We start from the raw sequence: 21,934 nt of genomic DNA on the forward strand, positions 1-21,934 counted from the left end.
GCTATATAAACCCATTGGTATATTTACTGCAACAAGCTCACTCTTCTCTAATATGTATCTGCTCTCTGGGTTTATTGAATGGCTCTAGTTCAAATATAGAAATCACAACCTGAAGAGGGGAGAAACTAAACTACTAATTGAGGATTAGAAATGGAGAAAAAGGGGCGACACTAAATGTAACATGTTTTTGCCTCTGTGAACATCTGAATTACTTTATGATATGGTTTTGTTGCAGTAGTTATTGATATAATGCATATATTTATCCTCTTAAAGTGTGAAACCTGTACTCTTCATTTGAATTGTTGTCTTTTATGTTTATGAGAGAAAAAATATATTAAAAGACAAATCTATAATGTTTTGCTTTTCAGAATTTGTTTACGTTTTGGTTGAAATGTGGTGATGGTTATAATGTGTGTATCACTATTTTTGTCATATTTACCTTAATGGAGTTTTAACTGGATGTCTAAAACTGAATAAACGATCTGACCCAAAAACAAGGTGTGGTTCTTTCGTCCACTGGCTTTAAATAGTCATGTTTTACATTTACATTAGAGGTGATTATTTGACAGTAAACACATGTAATGTATGGGTATGTAATTGAAAAGGATTTCTCCATAGCTGTCATTCTTACAAATCAAACTACATAATGAGGACTGTGTTTGAGTTCACTGAGAGATTTAGTTCTTGATTTTTTTTAGAGTGAATATACAGCTTGTTAAAATGCATCGTAAGTAAAACAGGAATTAGTCATAAAAGTGGGAGATGTTTTTGTTGTTGTGGTTATCTTTCAACACTAGAGGACGCACTCGAACCAGCTCTTCTGTCGGTGCCTGCTGTCGTTGGGATTTGCCCACTATAAGAAAAGTGAATAAAGAACAATTGCTAGAAATAAATGATTAAAAACAAAGCATTGTTTACTTCTGGTGTGAGTTTGTGTACCTGTGTGTGCAGTAATTCTAATTCAAGTGTTATCGTAAGCGGTAGGATTTCTCTTCCTTTGAACTAATAGACCAAACCCTGCATTATCATTTGCTCATCATTTTAATTGTTGGGAGATCTCAAACCACTACGTTGGTGTGAATATTTATTCAACAGTTGAGCTGCTTGTAAGTGTTAGGAGAACACAGGAAGGAAGTTATGAGTTATTTTGATCTTGCTCTCTTTAAGTTAAGTCAAAGGCTTTGTATTATACATGAAATATACAGCAGGTGAAACATGTATTTAGGCCTCTATATCAGAATAAGGACATGAAAACACCGATGCCAAATTGTATTAAAAAGGTGGACACAGTGACTGTTGCCATGGCAGAGTTATTCAGATAGGAGAGAAATATGGGATAGGTATTTTTAGGTGTGCTGCAAACCATAGCGTGCACTCATTTGACTTGTAAAGAGCAGTTCTTGTTGTGCTGTTTCCATATGTTCAATTAAATGTGATGTTATCTTTCCGGGAGCCTTCTTGTGCCACACAGCGACTGACCGAGTGCTCTGTACATGGCCTGCCTGGATCAGTCCGTAACCCCTACTGTATTATGTATATTTATATTTATAATTAATGATCTGTGAAGCTAGATAACTACCAGTTAAATAAGTGGTTGTTTTCACTATTTTTCTTGTAGAAATCAGGCAGTAGTTTCAAAACGTTCCACATCAAGTCGTTAAAAAATGTGTTTTGGTGTCCCACAGTGGCTTACACTACAATACAATAATTCTTGTTACTGCCACAAATCGTGTTTTGTGAGGTCACAGAGACTTTTGGCCTCTTGACCACAATCAAAGGTCAAACATGTGACAGAAATGGATTCCTCCTTGAGTCCAAGTGGAAGATTGTGTAAGACTTGAATGAATTCCTCACGTTCTCCTGAGATATAGCCTTCACAGGAATGAAGTAGCTGGATGGACAGACTCATCAGAATAGAGACAACAAAGAGATAAGACTTGTGTTTCAGAATAAAGAAACTATGTGACTGAAATTCAAATAATATTGACACACTTGTAATATGAGGGGCTCAAATACAGCCAGAATGTTCTCTTAAAGTTTTCGACATATGTTAACAAGCAATATCCGAACAAAATATAAACATTCAATAGTTATCATTAGTGCATATTTTGGAACGGTACCTTTCTTTCCGTGTGTCAGACAGTCAACAAGGAAATGTGTTCAACTTGTTTCCCTGTTACATGTAATTGATATTCTTTCCATCAATGGATCCTATATCCACCATGATAGACCTCTTTGACATCTGAATTTTAATATTCAAATGTTTGCCCAAAGAGAGCAGCGACTGCGTCGATATCTGAGTCTTCACCAGCACATCGAGAGAGACGGAGAGAGAAGCAGCTGACAGGACGACTCAGGAGAAGTAAGTGTGATTCTGTTCAGTCATTTTCATATTTTGTTTATTTTTGAGAGAGACATTCTCCTTCAGAATATTTTCCAAAGGGAAGGAACATTTAATGAATCACATCTCAATCAGAAGTAATGAAATCTAAAACCCTTTTATGTTCATTTATTCCCTTAAATCATTTGTTTCTCTTGAAATCACTTGGAATATTTTTTTGTATTTGTATTCAAATCTCCTTTATCTAATGTTCACTTTTTTTTTTTACAAAAAGTTGGCACTGTACCAAGAACGCTGGACATTTATAATGAAAACAAATACATTTATTCTGAGTCTAGTGGATATGTGTTGCCCTGAGTTTTACCTTTCAGGTTCATGTTAGGTTTTTAGAGCTTTTTGGGCGATGTATGCAGCCTGTCCCGTAGACATTACTCAGGGCTGAAAACCCCACTATTTTCCGGCTTTAAAAAAACGGTGGTAAATCTTAAATATTTTATTGGAGACAATCAGTGGCGTTTTTATATGTACAAAAGTGGTGGGGCACAAAAAACGTAGATGTCTATATATAAGCTTCTGCAGTGAGGTTCATGGCTGGTGAGGCACTGGCACTGACTCTTCAGGTTTACAAATATTATATTTTGACCTAAATCAAAATATAATATTATTTTCAAAAGCTTTTTTTGTCTGATGCTTCAATTAATTTTAAACAGACAGTTCAACAGAAGGATACCCAAAAAATGTAATTTTATCATTTAAATATTGAATTGTTCTCTCTTAGTAAGATCCCATTTTCAATAAAATTGCAGTCTTACCTTGACTTGAAGATGAAGTCCATTTGCCTATCCCTCTGGTCAAAAATCTCTATTACTTTTTTGTAAAAGTCCTCCTTATGTTCTTGTAGTTTCAAAAGTCTATCATAAATCTAATCTAATCAATAGATTTATGATTCGAAAATGATAAAAGTAGGGTAGACATGTGGATATTATCCGGCTGAACAAAACGTGCATTTATCTAACAGCTACGTTTCCCACAGATCTTATTTGGAGCTATTTTCTAAAATCATATGGAGAAATCTCATTGCTTTTTTGTCGAGGGAAGTCTCAAGTCAGCACCGCTGCAGACTCACTGGCCCATTCCCAAACCGCCCCCTACACCCTACCCCCTACCCCTCCGTTTGCGCGTTCACGCGGAGGGTCCGCCATATTGAGGGCTGTGTCACTACCCGATCTGCAGCTCTGCCCGATCTGCAGTGCGCATGTGCGAGATGGTCCGCCATATTGGACAACTCCGGACGGCAACCCAAGATGGACACTTGACACAGTGGCTTTTAGCAAAGCTCAAAAATAAAACTCGAGAGAGATGAGTTATTGTTATTACAACGTGAATTCACTATTATTTAACAACTCTTTTTATTGGGTTCTTTTATTTGGGGTTAAGTACATTGTCAGAATAAGTGAGAAATGGATTTAACTTCTGTTAGACAGCTATCATACTGAATACATATTTACTGTGAATGTGTGCAAAAATGTATGGCATATGGCTGTCTAACAGAAGTTACATTCATTTCTCATTTATTCTGACAATGTACTTAACCCCAAATAAAAGAAACCAATAAAAAGGGTTGTTAAATAATAGTGAAGTCACGTTGTAATAACAATAACTCATCTCTCTCGAGTTTTCCTTTTGAGCTTTGCCAAAAGCCACCCACTGTGTCAATGTTGTCCTACTTGGGATGCCGTCCGGCGTTGTCCATCTCGCACATGCGCACTGCAGATCGGGTAGAGCTGCAGATCGTGTAGTGACAGCCTGTTCCAAAGCAACGAGTCTGCAGCGGTGCTGACTTGAGACCGGTCTCTACCTGACCGGAGTCACGCTGTGTGTGTCCGTCAGGAAACACGCTGTTTACAAGTAGTTCCAGCAAATATCCACTGATAAACTGCGATGTTAACAACCTCATGATAACCTCATATGTTTTTAACTTAGGATCATACCTGTGTTTAGTCTAGAAAAAGGTAAATGTGTGCATTTTATTATAAAGTTGTGTATATTTACAGACCGTTGCAAAAACTAAGAAGTTTATAAACATCAGGTTTAAAACTAAACGAGCTTTGAAACACAATGAAAGATGTTTGGAGTTTTATTTGAGTTATTCATTTAAACTTTTTGTCTAAGAGATGCTGATTTGAAACCGTTGTTACATACAGTTACGGCATTTCCTGTTTCTGCCGGAGAGAGGGGAGGCCGTCCCAAAGCTTGCTGCTGTGTTTACTCCCTCCATCTGACAGGAGGGAGCCTCGTTGAGCTGCGAGTGTGGCTACAGACGGAGTTCACTCCATCACGGAGGGGTAGGGTCGAGGGGGTGGTGTGGGATTGGGCCGTAGACAGTGAGAGGGAGGGGCAGGATCGGGTTTTGTCCCACATGGCTCTAAACAGCTCAATAGGCACACACTGTAGACACTAATTAGAAGAACACAGACTAAAACAGCAATGTACTGTACAGACGAATCAGATGATTAAACATGATCTTAAAATATATTTTATATATATATTTTTTTTTTTGTAATCATTAGTTTTAATACTTTCTGCTGACACTAATGACAAGTCGCCCTAATGACCAGTCGCCACTGGAGACGATGTGTACAGCAATCTTACTCTCAGTTCAAATAAACACAATGTAATTTTCATTATAGTTAGTTTACCCATAATAAAGAAAGGATCCCACATCTTTAAATCGGCCTTATAAAAGCAACGATACAAAATGTAATCAAGCTTTTATTTCAGTTTACTTCTCAGTTCCGGTTAAAGAACCCATAAAGCCTCACCCTCACCTAAAACATAAGAGGCTTCTCAATACTCAAATTTCCCCTCCTCGACTCCTCGGTCCTCGGTCCTCCGGTAGTGACCTGGAAATGAATTTCAGCGCGCCATTTTGAAGGACGTCTCATTTCTCTAAATGCACACCGAGGACCGAGCATCGAGCGTCGAGGAGGCTCTCTGGAGGAGCTATAACCGAGGATACACTGATGGTTCCTCCACGGCTCCTCCACGGATGCATTTCCGGGAACGGTGGAGGCGTGACGCACGACCAGACTTATCTCAGCCAATGACAGCTCTGCATGCATCCTCTGGATATTATTTTAGAAACTGCTTTCATCGCGTTGCGATGTTTACAGTGAGAACAGCTGTGAGGTCCGTGCAGAAAGCAGAGCAGTGTACAATATCACTCAGTATAACAGGCCTACATTACTCTCTTTATTTGCTGTAGTACAAAGAGTCGATATTTTTCAAAGACCATTTAGTGCGTCACATAATAAAATACACAACGGCTGTAGCCTGATTATGCTTTAGGAGCTGTAAGTGTGTGTTGTAGGCAGTGTGTATGTGTGTGTGTGTGGTACAGTATGTAGGTGTGTGTGGTACAGTGCGTAGATGCGGCGGACAGACGGGTCTCAGTTGGTTTGGTGTCCTCTGCTTACTTTTAATTTAATTTAATTTCAAATCTTTATTTATACAGATAAATCCCATTGAGATCATTGATCTCTTTTTCAAGGGAGACCTGCTCATGTAGTTCCACATGAAACATAAAAACATAAATAGAACAACAAAAGGACATCATACAGCATCATTTACATAATTATCCACATAAACAGGTACCAACAGCTTCCGATTGAGTAGCATCCAACCGAGCTTTAAAAACATTTAGTGGCACCAGATTGATCAGTTTCCATTTAATTTGCATACTATTCCAAGACAGAGGATTTGCGCATCGAAAAGCTGTCTTCCCTAAGACAGTCCTAGCAGTTGGCACATTTAATAAAACCACAGCATGCGATCTCAGGCAGTAGCCACTTACAATTCACCGTGAGATCAGGGAGCAGATATAAGATGGAAGTTTCCCTAACATGGCTTTGTATGTTAGGGAAACTTCCATCTTATATCTGCTCCCTGATCTCACGGAAAATTGTAAGTGGCTTATTATTATTACAAGTTAATACTTGTAAATACAACTTTTGGCCCGTAATTTCAATTCCCCATTTCAGCGACAGAGAGAGGGGGGGATATATCCAGTCTCTGATTGTGTTACGTTATTATGAGAGTGCTGAGCTCTCATACTTTAAATTGTATATATTTATATAAATATATTTGTGTGTGTGTGTCCGCATCTGTAGCCTGTTATTGTCTCATTATACCGCACTCTCAATTAATTCAAAGTAAATATGTGGGGGAACAATGTTCAGCTGATCTAACAGAGATTATAAAATACAGCACTATGACAAAACACTCGACAGCTGATGCAGCTGTTGCCACGTAATAATGAACGGACGTCTCTTTAAAATGACCGCTCAGAGGAGAGGAGTTCTCATTTCTTTAAACGTCTGCTGCTTCCCCTCCTCTCTCCTCGGTTCCCCTCCTCGGTCCTCCGCTCGCATCTCCTGTGGGCGGGTCTAACCCCCAAAACACACCAGGAGCGTCTGCGTCGGGTTACGGCCGCGCCGCGGCGGTCGTAAGGCTCGCGGCCACTCTAGTCAATGGGTGCTATTACACCACACGCGCCGTGTTACGGCTCAGACGCGTCCCAGAAGCGGCTCGGCGCAGCGCTTCTCTAAAATTAGGATGAATCCTTTTTTTGCCGCGGCGCAGCCGTAAGGTAAACTCCTCCCCCCATCCCCCCGTAGTCTTTCAAGTAGGAGAATACATGCCAGCGTTCTCCTCCGGTTTACAGGCACTGTAAATGATATATATATATATATAGAATAATTATGATGATGAATGCATATTTTTTTACCACTAAAATACAGCAACACATCTTTGATTCATGTCGTTTATAACTGGAATATTACAATTATTATTAACTGTGTCTGTAGTCTACAACACAACAAAATAGGAAATAACAACAATAAACATGATTTAAACAGACACAAACATAAACCATTTAACTACGTATAGCCTACTTACTTGTAGAAGTACAAATGTCCAGGAAATATTCCAAAATCAACAACAACTGCAAGGCTGCACACACGACGCTCCGCTTCCGCAACGTTTTGAAACGCGTCTGGTGTGTGTTGTCGCAGGAGGAGGTCGCAGCGTGGCGCAGCCGCAACGTAACGCGGCGCAGACGCTCCTGGTGTGTTTTGGGGGTAAGTCTCGAGGAAGGGAGTCGAGGAGGGGAAATTTGAGTATTGAGAAGCCTCTATAGTGTATGTTTCTGATAGTAGACTACATGTGAATAAATAAACAAAAAAATATAGAACCACAAAAATATAATGGCCTTGACAAAACAAACATAAAAAGTCAGTGTTGTTGTGTGGCACTATATTGTTATGTTTAGTTTCTAACTGGTGTTTGCATGTTCCATTCAAATAGTTCAAGGATCAAGGCTTTTAATAGTCATAGACTCATAGTACATAGCTACAGTGTAGTTATGACGATGAAAATCTTAGGTCACAGGCTCCTCCATCAGTGCAACACAATAACACTGAAAAACAGAAAAAATAGTGCAAGTAAATACAAAAAGAAAAATTGTAAATTAGTGAAATAGTGCAATAAGAGTCTATATATACAAGTGATTGGAATATGATATATTAGACTTTTTCATGTGCTAAAAATACATTTGACGGTGTTTGCCTCGTATTATGGAAAGGGACATGAAAAAAAATGAAAAAAAGAGAGAGAACTAATTCGGGATAGCGGGTTAATGTTTAATTATCCCGACTTTTTCTCTCTCTTTTTTCCCATGTCCCTTAGGGGCTCCGTATGTTACTGCTGGTGTTGCTCGAAATTTGCATTTTCCACATTTACATCTTCATTAAACTACTGCACAGAAGCAAGTGGTGCAGTCTGTGTTTGTGTTAATTTAACTGAAACATTAGGTGCTCAAAATAATTTAAATGTAACTGACATCATTTATACAATTTATATAAATGATCAATAACAATATTGCTTTCATCTAACAGAGCAAAGATGCAGTGGATTCTGTTTGTGCTGATTCTGATGGGTAAGTGGATCATCTTATCAGATTTGTAACTGATATCACATCTGGAGTCATGAAACTGCTCAATCTTCATAACGATAAAACGTGAAATAAGTGAACTCAGAGCTCTATTAAGATGAAGGGGACGATGTAAGAGGTGGGGGTGATTTTAGTACTCATGAGTTTGATTTAATGATCAAGTGCTTGTCATACTGTCAGCTCCATCACTGCAGAATGTACTCTATGTTTAGGTCAGTGTTCCTTCTTCACATGTCACCTCTATGAGTACCACTTCATCCAAGAGAAAAGTCCTGGGATGATGCCCAGAGTTATTGCAGAGAGAAATACACTGACTTGGCCACAGTGTCTGACATGGGAGACTTGGAGAGACTAACCCTCCACAGACAGACGCCTGGATCGGACTGAGGAGCATCAATGAAGCAGATATCAAAGAGTGGCACTGGTCTCTGCCGGGAGAGAAGTACAATCATACAGAATGTGAACCAGAATGTGAGCCAGAATGTGAGCCAGAATGTGTGCCAGAATGGGCTTCAGGTGAGCCGAACAATGGAGGTGTCGATCCTGAGAACTGTGTGAATATTAGAAACTCAAAATGGTACGATTACAGTTGTTGTAAGGAACACAAGTTCATCTGCTACAATGGTGAGTATATGTCACTGTTAATGCTATATAAATGATATCATACTGTGTAACAATAGTTGACAGATAACTCACGTCGTGTGTAGAGTTAAATTAAATTAAAACCTATTTTTGCCTTTCACATTAAACATTATTGGTAACTGTGATACAATTCTACTTGTTTAAAAACTTTAATGGTAAAGTATAGGCCTATTTTTTGATTATTCAATCTACATTATTATACCAAAAGTAAAATGTGTCTTTTCGTTCTCACAGAAACAGGGCAACAGAAATACCATTTGAGTCGTGGTAAGAAGAACTGGCTTCAGGCTCAGAGCTACTGCAGAGAACATCACACTGACCTGGTCAGTGGACTCACACAGATCAGATCAGAAGAATTCAAGTCAAACGTGAGCTCTGAATGGATGTGGATCGGCCTGTTCAGAGAGATCTGGAGTTGGTCAGATGGGAAGAATTTCTCTTTCAGACACTGGGAGGACTCATTTAAAGATAAAGCCTCAAAGACTTGTGCTATGACTACCAAGCCAAATGGAAAATGGAGCTCCGACAATTGCACAGAGGAAAAACCCTTCTACTGCTATGACGGTGAGTTTTGCAAAAGTCTATAAGTAAAGTATTCTTATTTCAAGTCTTTATATATATTTATTTTTACATTCATGTTGAAGATCCTTTAGTTGTGAAGTTATTTTTAATATACACAGATTCACCGATCTGGATTCTGTCCTTAATCTTACGATAGACTGTGAATATAATATTCTTACTTAAAGTTTGAACATCATTTCGTCATGTTTTTGTCCTCAAGACGCATCTTTTTAACCTGGCTTTTACATAAGGTGCCACGTCATTTCAGGACTTATATTTCCTTACCATTGGTTTTCATTCCATTTGTATATTTACTTCTCTTTTGTGGGGACTTTTATTTATTTAAAAAACATAAGGATTATTGTAAGAAAGGTTCTATATTATTACAGTTGAGAGTTTTTCTGCAATAAATAGTTACCCTAACTAAAAACAAAATCAATTTAAATGCCAGACAAAGTGATCCTGATCAAAGAGAAGAAGACTTGGGATGAGGCCTTGGATTACTGCAGAGAGAAGCACCGTGACCTGGTCTCCATCACTGACCGTCACCAGCAGAGATGGGTCAAAAAGAGAGCCAAGATGGCCGACACTGCGTTCGTCTGGCTGGGAATGCGCTACACCTGCACTCTGGATCTGTGGTTCTGGGTCAGTGATCGTCTGGTCTGCTATGACAACTGGGCCCAAGACGAGAAGATTGAGGGTTGTGACAGGGCTACAGCCATGAAGAGAGATGGGAAGTGGTATGAAAGGAGAGAAGGGGAATCTCTTAATTTCATCTGCGCTATATAAACCCATTGGTATATTTACTGCAACAAGCTCACTCTTCTCTAATATGTATCTGCTCTCTGGGTTTATTGAATGGCTCTAGTTCAAATATAGAAATCACAACCTGAAGAGGGGAGAAACTAAACTACTAATTGAGGATTAGAAATGGAGAAAAAGGGGCGACACTAAATGTAACATGTTTTTGCCTCTGTGAACATCTGAATTACTTTATGATATGGTTTTGTTGCAGTAGTTATTGATATAATGCATATATTTATCCTCTTAAAGTGTGAAACCTGTACTCTTCATTTGAATTGTTGTCTTTTATGTTTATGAGAGAAAAAATATATTAAAAGACAAATCTATAATGTTTTGCTTTTCAGAATTTGTTTACGTTTTGGTTGAAATGTGGTGATGGTTATAATGTGTGTATCACTATTTTTGTCATATTTACCTTAATGGAGTTTTAACTGGATGTCTAAAACTGAATAAACGATCTGACCCAAAAACAAGGTGTGGTTCTTTCGTCCACTGGCTTTAAATAGTCATGTTTTACATTTACATTAGAGGTGATTATTTGACAGTAAACACATGTAATGTATGGCTATGTAATTGAAAAGGATTTCTCCATAGCTGTCATTCTTACAAATCAAACTACATAATGAGGACTGTGTTTGAGTTCACTGAGAGATTTAGTTCTTGATTTTTTTTAGAGTGAATATACAGCTTGTTAAAATGCACCGTAAGTAAAACAGGAATTAGTCATAAAAGTGGGAGATGTTTTTGTTGTTGTGGTTATCTTTCAACACTAGAGGACGCACTCGAACCAGCTCTTCTGTCGGTGCCTGCTGTCGTTGGGATTTGCCCACTATAAGAAAAGTGAATAAAGAACAATTGCTAGAAATAAATGATTAAAAACAAAGCATTGTTTACTTCTGGTGTGAGTTTGTGTACCTGTGTGTGCAGTAATTCTAATTCAAGTGTTATCGTAAGCGGTAGGATTTCTCTTCCTTTGAACTAATAGACCAAACCCTGCATTATCATTTGCTCATCATTTTAATTGTTGGGAGATCTCAAACCACTACGTTGGTGTGAATATTTATTCAACAGTTGAGCTGCTTGTAAGTGTTAGGAGAACACAGGAAGGAAGTTATGAGTTATTTTGATCTTGCTCTCTTTAAGTTAAGTCAAAGGCTTTGTATTAGACATGAAATATACAGCAGGTGAAACATGTATTTAGGCCTCTATATCAGAATAAGGACATGAAAACACCGATGCCAAATTGTATTAAAAAGGTGGACACAGTGATTGTTGCCATGGCAGAGTTATTCAGATAGGAGAAAAATATGGGATAGGTATTTTTAGGTGTGCTGCAAACCATAGCGTGCACTCATTTGACTTGTAAAGAGCAGTTCTTGTTGTGCTGTTAACATATGTTCAATTAAATGTGATGTTATCTTTCCGGGAGCCTTCTTGTGCCACACAGCGACTGACCGAGTGCTCTGTACATGGCCTGCCTGGATCAGTCCGTAACCCCTACTGTATTATGTATATTTATATTTATAATTAATGATCTGTGAAGCTAGATAACTACCAGTTAAATAAGTGGTTGTTTTCACTATTTTTCTTGTAGAAATCAGGCAGTAGTTTCAAAACGTTCCACATCAAGTCGTTAAAAAATGTGTTTTGGTGTCCCACAGTGGCTTACACTACAATACAATAATTCTTGTTACTGCCACAAATCGTGTTTTGTGAGGTCACAGAGACTTTTGGCCTCTTGACCACAATCAAAGGTCAAACATGTGACAGAAATGGATTCATCCTTGAATCCAAGTGGAAGATTGTGCAAGACTTGAATGAATTCCTCACGTTCTCCTGAGATATAGCCTTCACAGGAATGAAGTAGCTGGATGGACAGACTCATCAGAATAGAGACAACAAAGAGATAAGACTTGTGTTTCAGAATAAAGAAACTATGTGACTGAAATTCAAATAATATTGACACACTTGTAATATGAGGGGCTCAAATACAGCCAGAATGTTCCATTAAAGTTTTCGACATATGTTAACAAGCAATATCCGAACAAAATATAAACATTCAATAGTTATCATTAGTGCATATTTTGGAACGGTACCTTTCTTTCCGTGTGTCACAGTCAACAAGGAAGTGTGTTCAACTTGTTTCCCTGTTACATGTAATTGATATTCTTTCCATCAATGGATCCTATATCCACCATGATAGACCTCTTTGACATCTGAATTTTAATATTCAAATGTTTGCCCAAAGAGAGCAGCGACTGCGTCGATATCTGAGTCTTCACCAGCACATCGAGAGAGACGGAGAGAGAAGCAGCTGACAGGACGACTCAGGAGAAGTAAGTGTGATTCTGTTCAGTCATTTTCATATTTTGTTTATTTTTGAGAGAGACATTCTCCTTCAGAATATTTTCCAAAGGGAAGGAACATTTAATGAATCACATCTCAATCAGAAGTAATGAAATCTAAAACCCTTTTATGTTCATTTATTCCCTTAAATCATTTGTTTCTCTTGAAATCACTTGGAATATTTTTTTGTATTTGTATTCAAATCTCCTTTATCTAATGTTCACTTTTTTTTTTTACAAAAAGTTGGCACTGTACCAAGAACGCTGGACATTTATAATGAAAACAAATACATTTATTCTGAGTCTAGTGGATATGTGTTGCCCTGAGTTTTACCTTTCAGGTTCATGTTAGGTTTTTAGAGCTTTTTGGGCGATGTATGCAGCCTGTCCCGTAGACATTACTCAGGGCTGAAAACCCCACTATTTTCCTGCTTTAAAAAAACGGTGGTAAATCTTAAATATTTTATTGGAGACAATCAGTGGCGTTTTTATATGTACAAAAGTGGTGGGGCACAAAAAACGTAGATGTCTATATATAAGCTTCTGCAGTGAGGTTCATGGCTGGTGAGGCACTGGCACTGACTCTTCAGGTTTACAAATATTATATTTTGACCTAAATCAAAATATAATATTATTTTCAAAAGCTTTTTTTGTCTGATGCTTCAATTAATTTTAAACAGACAGTTCAACAGAAGGATACCCAAAAATTTTAATTTTATCATTTAAATATTGAATTGTTCTCTCTTAGTAAGATCCCATTTTCAATAAAATTGCAGTCTTACCTTGACTTGAAGATGAAGTCCATTTGCCTATCCCTCTGGACAAAAATCTCTATTACTTTTTTGTAAAAGTCCTCCTTATGTTCTTGTAGTTTCAAAAGTCTATCATAAATCTAATCTAATCAATAGATTTATGATTCGAAAATGATAAAAGTAGGGTAGACATGTGGATATTATCCGGCTGAACAAAACGTGCATTTATCTAACAGCTACGTTTCCCACAGATCTTATTTGGAGCTATTTTCTAAAATCATATGGAGAAATCTCATTGCTTTTTTGTCGAGGGAAGTCTCAAGTCAGCACCGCTGCAGACTCACTGGCCCATTCCCAAACCGCCCCCTACACCCTACACCCTACCCCTCCGTTTGCGCGTTCACGCGGAGGGTCTGCCATATTGAGGGCTGTGTCACTACCCGATCTGCAGCTCTGCCCGATCTGCAGTGCGCATGTGCGAGATGGTCCGCCATATTGGACAACTCCGGACGGCAACCCAAGATGGACACTTGACACAGTGGCTTTTAGCAAAGCTCAAAAATAAAACTCGAGAGAGATGAGTTATTGTTAATACAACGTGACTTCACTATTATTTAACAACTCTTTTTATGGGGTTCTTTTATTTGGGGTTAAGTACATTGTCAGAATAAGTGAGAAATGGATTTAACTTCTGTTAGACAGCTATCATACTGAATACATATTTACTGTGAATGTGTGCAAAAATGTATGGCATATGGCTGTCTAACAGAAGTTACATTCATTTCTCATTTATTCTGACAATGTACTTAACCCCAAATAAAAGAAACCAATAAAAAGGGTTGTTAAATAATAGTGAAGTCACGTTGTAATAACAATAACTCATCTCTCTCGAGTTTTCCTTTTGAGCTTTGCCAAAAGCCACCCACTGTGTCAATGTTGTCCTACTTGGGATGCCGTCCGGCGTTGTCCATCTCGCACATGCGCACTGCAGATCGGGTAGAGCTGCAGATCGTGTAGTGACAGCCTGTTCCAAAGCAACGAGTCTGCAGCGGTGCTGACTTGAGACCGGTCTCTACCTGACCGGAGTCACGCTGTGTGTGTCCGTCAGGAAACACGCTGTTTACAAGTAGTTCCAGCAAATATCCACTGATAAACTGCGATGTTAACAACCTCATGATAACCTCATATGTTTTAACTTAGGATCAAACCTGTGTTTAGTCTAGAAAAAGGTAAATGTGTGCATTTTATTATAAAGTTGTGTATATTTACAGACCGTTGCAAAAACTAAGAAGTTTATAAACATCAGGTTTAAAACTAAACGAGCTTTGAAACACAATGAAAGATGTTTGGAGTTTTATTTGAGTTATTCATTTAAACTTTTTGTCTAAGAGATGCTGATTTGAAACCGTTGTTACATACAGTTACGGCATTTCCTGTTTCTGCCGGAGAGAGGGGAGGCCGTCCCAAAGCTTGCTGCTGTGTTTACTCCCTCCATCTGACAGGAGGGAGCCTCGTTGAGCTGCGAGTGTGGCTACAGACGGAGTTCACTCCATCACGGAGGGGTAGGGTCGACGGGGTGGTGTGGGATTGGGCCGTAGACAGTGAGAGGGAGGGGCAGGATCGGGTTTTGTCCCACATGGCTCTAAACAGCTCAATAGGCACACACTGTAGACACTAATTAGAAGAACACAGACTAAAACAGCAATGTACTGTACAGACGAATCAGATGATTAAACATGATCTTAAAATATATTTAATATTTTTTTTTTTTTTTTTTTTTTTTTTTTTTGTAATCATTAGTTTTAATACTTTCTGCTGACACTAATGACAAGTCGCCCTAATGACCAGTCGCCACTGGAGACGATGTGTACAGCAATCTTACTCTCAGTTCAAATAAACACAATGTAATTTTCATTATAGTTAGTTTACTACGGTGGCCCTGAAGTGCAAGACACCACAGCATTTCACAAAACGCCGCAGCATTTCAGAAAACACAACAGCATTTCAGAAAACACAACAGCATTTCACAAAACACAACAGCATTTCACAAAACACCACAGCATTTCACAAAACACAACAGCATTTCACAAAACACAACAGCATTTCACAAAACACCACAGCATTTCACAAAACACTACAGCATTTCACAAAACACCACAGCATTTCAGAAAACACCACAGCATTTCACATTGGACGGAAAGGGTATTCCTTAGGGAGAACCCTTCTTGTTTGTGATTGGACAGAGCCAGCCATAGAAGCATTGCTGTGATTGGTTGTTTTTGCTGCCAGTCAATAAATGACGCTTCGTGATTGGCCCAACACATCAGCCGTTAGCTGTTAGCACACACTCAGAGCTCACAGCTCCTCATATCTGTTCAGAAACTGTTCAAAAGTTCAACATATAAAAAACACAGACTGTCGTCATGGTGAATACAGTCGCTGCTTTATTTGTGTCTGTATGACGTTGTTGTGAGAGTGGACGGAGCAGCTACAGGTTAGTTTTGCCTGATCGATCCGATTCCGATAGGATTTACAAGGAGATACGGCCCGCCCCCTCTCCAGCATGTTGTTTGAATGACCGGAGTAAACACAGAATTAATGCTTTATTAATTCATGGTTTTTAAGGGGCTTATCTCCATGTAAATACTATGGTAGACCACCCAATATTCGCATCGCTCTAATCGCTCGAGTTTCACCGCGGCTGTCAGCTGTGTTTGCTCCTGTCATTCAAACAAGAGGCGCTGAGAGGGGGCGGGGCGTATCTCCATGTAAATGCTATGGGAGATACCATCTACAACAAAATGAACATATTTGACCGTGATGTAATTGTAATACACGTTTCAAAGTGATGCCGAAGTAACTACATACTGATAACGGTTAGTAAAAACCATAAATTAACGCTTTGACAAGTCTGCAGATAAGACGGCAGGCGAAAAGCTTTTAAAATGCGTATTTTCTGAATGGAATCGGATCCATCAGGCTAAACTAACCTATAGCTGCTCCGTCCACTCTCACAACAACGTCATACAGACATAAATAAAGCAGCGACTGTATTCGCCATGACACAGACAGTCTGTGGATTGTCCAGTTTCTGAACAGATATGAGGAGCTGTGAGCTCTGAGTGTGTGCTAACGGCTGTGTTGGGATATTTTCGCTGTCGGGTGTTGACCAATCACGAAGCGTCATTTCTTGACTGGCAGCAAAAACAACCAATCACAGCAGTGCTTCTCTGGCTGGCTCTGTCCAATCACAAACAAGAAGTGTTCTCCCTAAAGGAATACCCTTTCCGTCCAATGTGAAATGCTGTGGTGTTTTCTGAAATGCTGTGGTGTTTTCTGAAATGCTGTGGTGTTTTGTGAAATGCTGTGGCGTTTTGTGAAATGCTGTGGTGTTTTGTGAAATGCTGTGGTGTTTTGTGAAATGCTGTTGTGTTTTGTGAAATGCTGTGGTGTTTTCTGAAATGCTGTAGTGTCTTGCACTTCAGGGCCACCGTAGTTTACCCATAATAAAGAAAGGATCCCACATCTTTAAATCGGCCTTATAAAAGCAACGATACAAAATGTAATCAAGCTTTTATTTCAGTTTACTTCTCAGTTCCGGTTAAAGAACCCATAAAGCCTCACCCTCACCTAAAACATAAGAGGCTTCTCAATACTCAAATTTCCCCTCCTCGACTCCTCGGTCCTCGGTCCTCCGGTAGTGACCTGGAAATGAATTTCAGCGCGCCATTTTGAAGGACGTCTCATTTCTCTAAATGCACACCGAGGACCGAGCATCGAGCGTCGAGGAGGCTCTCTGGAGGAGCTATAACCGAGGATACACTGATGGTTCCTCCACGGCTCCTCCACGGATGCATTTCCGGGAACGGTGGAGGCGTGACGCACGACCGGACTTATCTCAGCCAATGACAGCTCTGCATGCATCCTCTGGATATTATTTTAGAAACTGCTTTCATCGCGTTGCGATGTTTACAGTGAGAACAGCTGTGAGGTCCGTGCAGAAAGCAGAGCAGTGTACAATATCACTCAGTATAACAGGCCTACATTACTCTCTTTATTTGCTGTAGTACAAAGAGTCGATATTTTTCAAAGACCATTTAGTGCGTCACATAATAAAATACACAACGGCTGTAGCCTGATTATGCTTTAGGAGCTGTAAGTGTGTGTTGTAGGCAGTGTGTATGTGTGTGTGTGTGGTACAGTATGTAGGTGTGTGTGGTACAGTGCGTAGATGCGGCGGACAGACGGGTCTCAGTTGGTTTGGTGTCCTCTGCTTACTTTTAATTTAATTTAATTTCAAATCTTTATTTATACAGATAAATCCCATTGAGATCATTGATCTCTTTTTCAAGGGAGACCTGCTCATGTAGTTCCACATGAAACATAACAACATAAATAGAACAACAAAAGGACATCATACAGCATCATTTACATAATTATCCACATAAACAGGTACCAACAGCTTCCGATTGAGTAGCATCCAACCGAGCTTTAAAAACATTTAGTGGCACCAGATTGATCAGTTTCCATTTAATTTGCATACTATTCCAAGACAGAGGAGCTGCGCATCTAAAAGCTGTCTTCCCTAAGACAGTCCTAGCAGTTGGCACATTTAATAAAACCACAGCATGCGATCTCAGGCAGTAGCCACTTACAATTTTCCGTAAGATCAGGGAGCAGATATAAGATGGAAGTTTCCCTAACATGGCTTTGTATGTTAGGGAAACTTCCATCTTATATCTGCTCCCTGATCTCACGGAAAATTGTAAGTGGCTTATTATTATTACAAGTTAATACTTGTAAATACAACTTTTGGCCCGTAATTTCAATTCCCCATTTCAGCGACCAAAAAGAGGGGGGGGGGGGGGATATATCCAGTCTCTGATTGTGTTACGTGATTATGAGAGTGCTGAGCTCTCATACTTTAAATTGTATATATTTATATAAATATATTTGTGTGTGTGTGTCCGCATCTGTAGCCTGTTATTGTCTCATTATACCGCACTCTCAATTAATTCAAAGTAAATATGTGGGGGAACAATGTTCAGCTGATCTAACAGAGATTATAAAATACAGCGCTATGACAAAACACTCGACAGCTGATGCAGCTGTTGCCACGTAATAATGAACGGACGTCTCTTTAAAATGACCGCTCAGAGGAGAGGAGTTCTCATTTCTTTAAACGTCTGCTGCTTCCCCTCCTCTCTCCTCGGTTCCCCTCCTCGGTCCTCCGCTCGCATCTCCTGTGGGCGGGTCTAACCCCCAAAACACACCAGGAGCGTCTGCGTCGCGTTACGGCCGCGCCGCGGCGGTCGTAAGGCTCGCGGCCACTCTAGTCAATGGGTGCTATTACACCACACGCGCCGGGTTACGGCTCAGACGCGTCCCAGAAGCGGCTCGGCGCAGCGCTTCTCTAAAATTAGGATGAATCCTTTTTTTGCCGCGGCGCAGCCGTAAGGTAAACTCCTCCCCCCATCCCCCCGTAGTCTTTCAAGTAGGAGAATACATGCCAGCGTTCTCCTCCGGTTTACAGGCACTGTAAATGATATATATATATATATAGAATAATTATGATGATGAATGCATATTTTTTTACCACTAAAATACAGCAACACATCTTTGATTCATGTCGTTTATAACTGGAATATTACAATTATTATTAACTGTGTCTGTAGTCTACAACACAACAAAATAGGAAATAACAACAATAAACATGATTTAAACAGACACAAACATAAACCATTTAACTACGTATAGCCTACTTACTTGTAGAAGTACAAATGTCCAGGAAATATTCCAAAATCAACAACAACTGCAAGGCTGCACACACGACGCTCCGCTTCCGCAACGTTTTGAAACGCGTCTGGTGTGTGTTGTCGCAGGAGGAGGTCGCAGCGTGGCGCAGCCGCAACGTAACGCGGCGCAGACGCTCCTGGTGTGTTTTGGGGGTAAGTCTCGAGGAGGGGAGTCGAGGAGGGGAGTCGAGGAGGGGAAATTTGAGTATTGAGAAGCCTCTATAGTGTATGTTTCTGATAGTAGACTACATGTGAATAAATAAACAAAAAAATATAGAACCACAAAAATATAATGGCCTTGACAAAACAAACATAAAAAGTCAGTGTTGTTGTGTGGCACTATATTGTTATGTTTAGTTTCTAACTGGTGTTTGCATGTTCCATTCAAATAGTTCAAGGATCAAGGCTTTTAATAGTCATAGACTCATAGTACATAGCTACAGTGTAGTTATGACGATGAAAATCTTAGGTCACAGGCTCCTCCATCAGTGCAACACAATAACACTGAAAAACAGAAAAAAATAGTGCAAGTAAATACAAAAAGAAAAATTGTAAATTAGTGAAATAGTGCAATAAGAGTCTATATATACAAGTGATTGGAATATGATATATTAGACTTTTTCATGTGCTAAAAATACATTTGACGGTGTTTGCCTCGTATTATGGAAAGGGACATGAAAAAAAATGAAAAAAAGAGAGAGAACTAATTCGGGATAGCGGGTTAATGTTTAATTATCCCGACTTTTTCTCTCTCTTTTTTCCCATGTCCCTTAGGGGCTCCGTATGTTACTGCTGGTGTTGCTCGAAATTTGCATTTTCTCTACATTTACATCTTCATTAAACTACTGCACAGAAGCGAGTGGTGCAGTCTGTGTTTGTGTTAATTTAACTGAAACATTAGGTGCTCAAAATAATTTAAATGTAACTGACATCATTTATACAATTTATATAAATGATCAATAACAATATTGCTTTCATCTAACAGAGCAAAGATGCAGTGGATTCTGTTTGTGCTGATTCTGATGGGTAAGTGGATCATCTTATCAGATTTGTAACTGATATCACATCTGGAGTCATGAAACTGCTCAATCTTCATAACGATAAAACGTGAAATAAGTGAACTCAGAGCTCTATTAAGATGAAGGGGACGATGTAAGAGGTGGGGGTGATTTTAGTACTCATGAGTTTGATTTAATGATCAAGTGCTTGTCATACTGTCAGCTCCATCACTGCAGAATTGTCTCTGTTTTCAGGTCAGTGTTCCTTCTTCACATGTCACCTCTATGAGTACCACTTCATTAGAAAGAAAATGTCCTGGGATGAAGCCCAGAGTTATTGCAGAGAGCATTTCACTGACCTGGCCACAGTGTCTGACATGAGAGACGTGGAGAGACTGACTAATAGAGGCGCCTGGATCGGACTGAGGAGCATCAATGAAAGTGATATCAAAGAGTGGCACTGGTCTCTGCCGGGGGAGAAGTACATTCCTACAGAATGTGAACCAGAATGTGAGCCAGAATGTGAGCCAGAATGTGTGCCAGAATGGGCTTCAGGTGAGCCGAACAATGGAGGTGTCGATCCTGAGAACTGTGTGAATATTAGAAACTCAAAATGGTACGATTACAGTTGTTGTAAGGAACACAAGTTCATCTGCTACAATGGTGAGTATATGTCACTGTTAATGCTATATAAATGATATCATACTGTGTAACAATAGTTGACAGATAACTCACGTCGTGTGTAGAGTTAAATTAAATTAAAACCTATTTTTGCCTTTCACATTAAACATTATTGGTAACTGTGATACAATTCTACTTGTTTAAAAACTTTAATGGTAAAGTATAGGCCTATTTTTTGATTATTCAATCTACATTATTATACCAAAAGTAAAATGTGTCTTTTCGTTCTCACAGAAACAGGGCAACAGAAATACCATTTGAGTCGTGGTAAGAAGAACTGGCTTCAGGCTCAGAGCTACTGCAGAGAACATCACACTGACCTGGTCAGTGGACTCACACAGATCAGATCAGAAGAATTCAAGTCAAACGTGAGCTCTGAATGGATGTGGATCGGCCTGTTCAGAGAGATCTGGAGTTGGTCAGATGGGAAGAATTTCTCTTTCAGACACTGGGAGGACTCATTTAAAGATAAAGCCTCAAAGACATGTGCTATGACTAAGCCAAATGGAAAATGGAGCTCCGACAATTGCACAGAGGAAAAACCCTTCTACTGCTATGACGGTGAGTTTTGCAAAAGTCTATAAGTAAAGTATTCTTATTTCAAGTCTTTATATATATTTATTTTTACATTCATGTTGAAGATCCTTTAGTTGTGAAGTTATTTTTAATATACACAGATTCACCGATCTGGATTCTGTCCTTAATCTTACGATAGACTGTGAATATAATATTCTTACTTAAAGTTTGAACATCATTTCGTCATGTTTTTGTCCTCAAGACGCATCTTTTTAACCTGGCTTTTACATAAGGTGCCACGTCATTTCAGGACTTATATTTCCTTACCATTGGTTTTCATTCCATTTGTATATTTACTTCTCTTTTGTGGGGACTTTTATTTATTTAAAAAACATAAGGATTATTGTAAGAAAGGTTCTATATTATTACAGTTGAGAGTTTTTCTGCAATAAATAGTTACCCTAACTAAAAACAAAATCAATTTAAATG

The 21,934-nt window shown here is 39.1% G+C and overlaps 1 protein-coding gene across 1 annotated transcript in view; it reads left to right on the plus strand.

Annotated features, from left to right (window-relative positions):
* The window catches only part of LOC117556888 (C-type mannose receptor 2-like), a 31,830-nt gene that overhangs the window by 8,752 nt on the left and 1,144 nt on the right, over positions 1-21,934 (plus strand). Inside the window, exons 7-13 of the mRNA XM_034232464.1 lie at positions 8,087-8,093; positions 8,717-8,975; positions 9,228-9,557; positions 10,006-10,339; positions 20,236-20,276; positions 20,504-20,911; positions 21,164-21,490. Of these exons, the coding sequence (XP_034088355.1) occupies positions 8,087-8,093; positions 8,717-8,975; positions 9,228-9,557; positions 10,006-10,339; positions 20,236-20,276; positions 20,504-20,911; positions 21,164-21,490 (1,706 nt within the window). The remainder of the gene's footprint in view (positions 1-8,086; positions 8,094-8,716; positions 8,976-9,227; positions 9,558-10,005; positions 10,340-20,235; positions 20,277-20,503; positions 20,912-21,163; positions 21,491-21,934) is intronic.

This window comes from Gymnodraco acuticeps, unplaced genomic scaffold, assembly GCF_902827175.1.
Source record: "Gymnodraco acuticeps unplaced genomic scaffold, fGymAcu1.1, whole genome shotgun sequence".
Lineage (NCBI taxonomy): Eukaryota > Metazoa > Chordata > Actinopteri > Perciformes > Bathydraconidae > Gymnodraco > Gymnodraco acuticeps.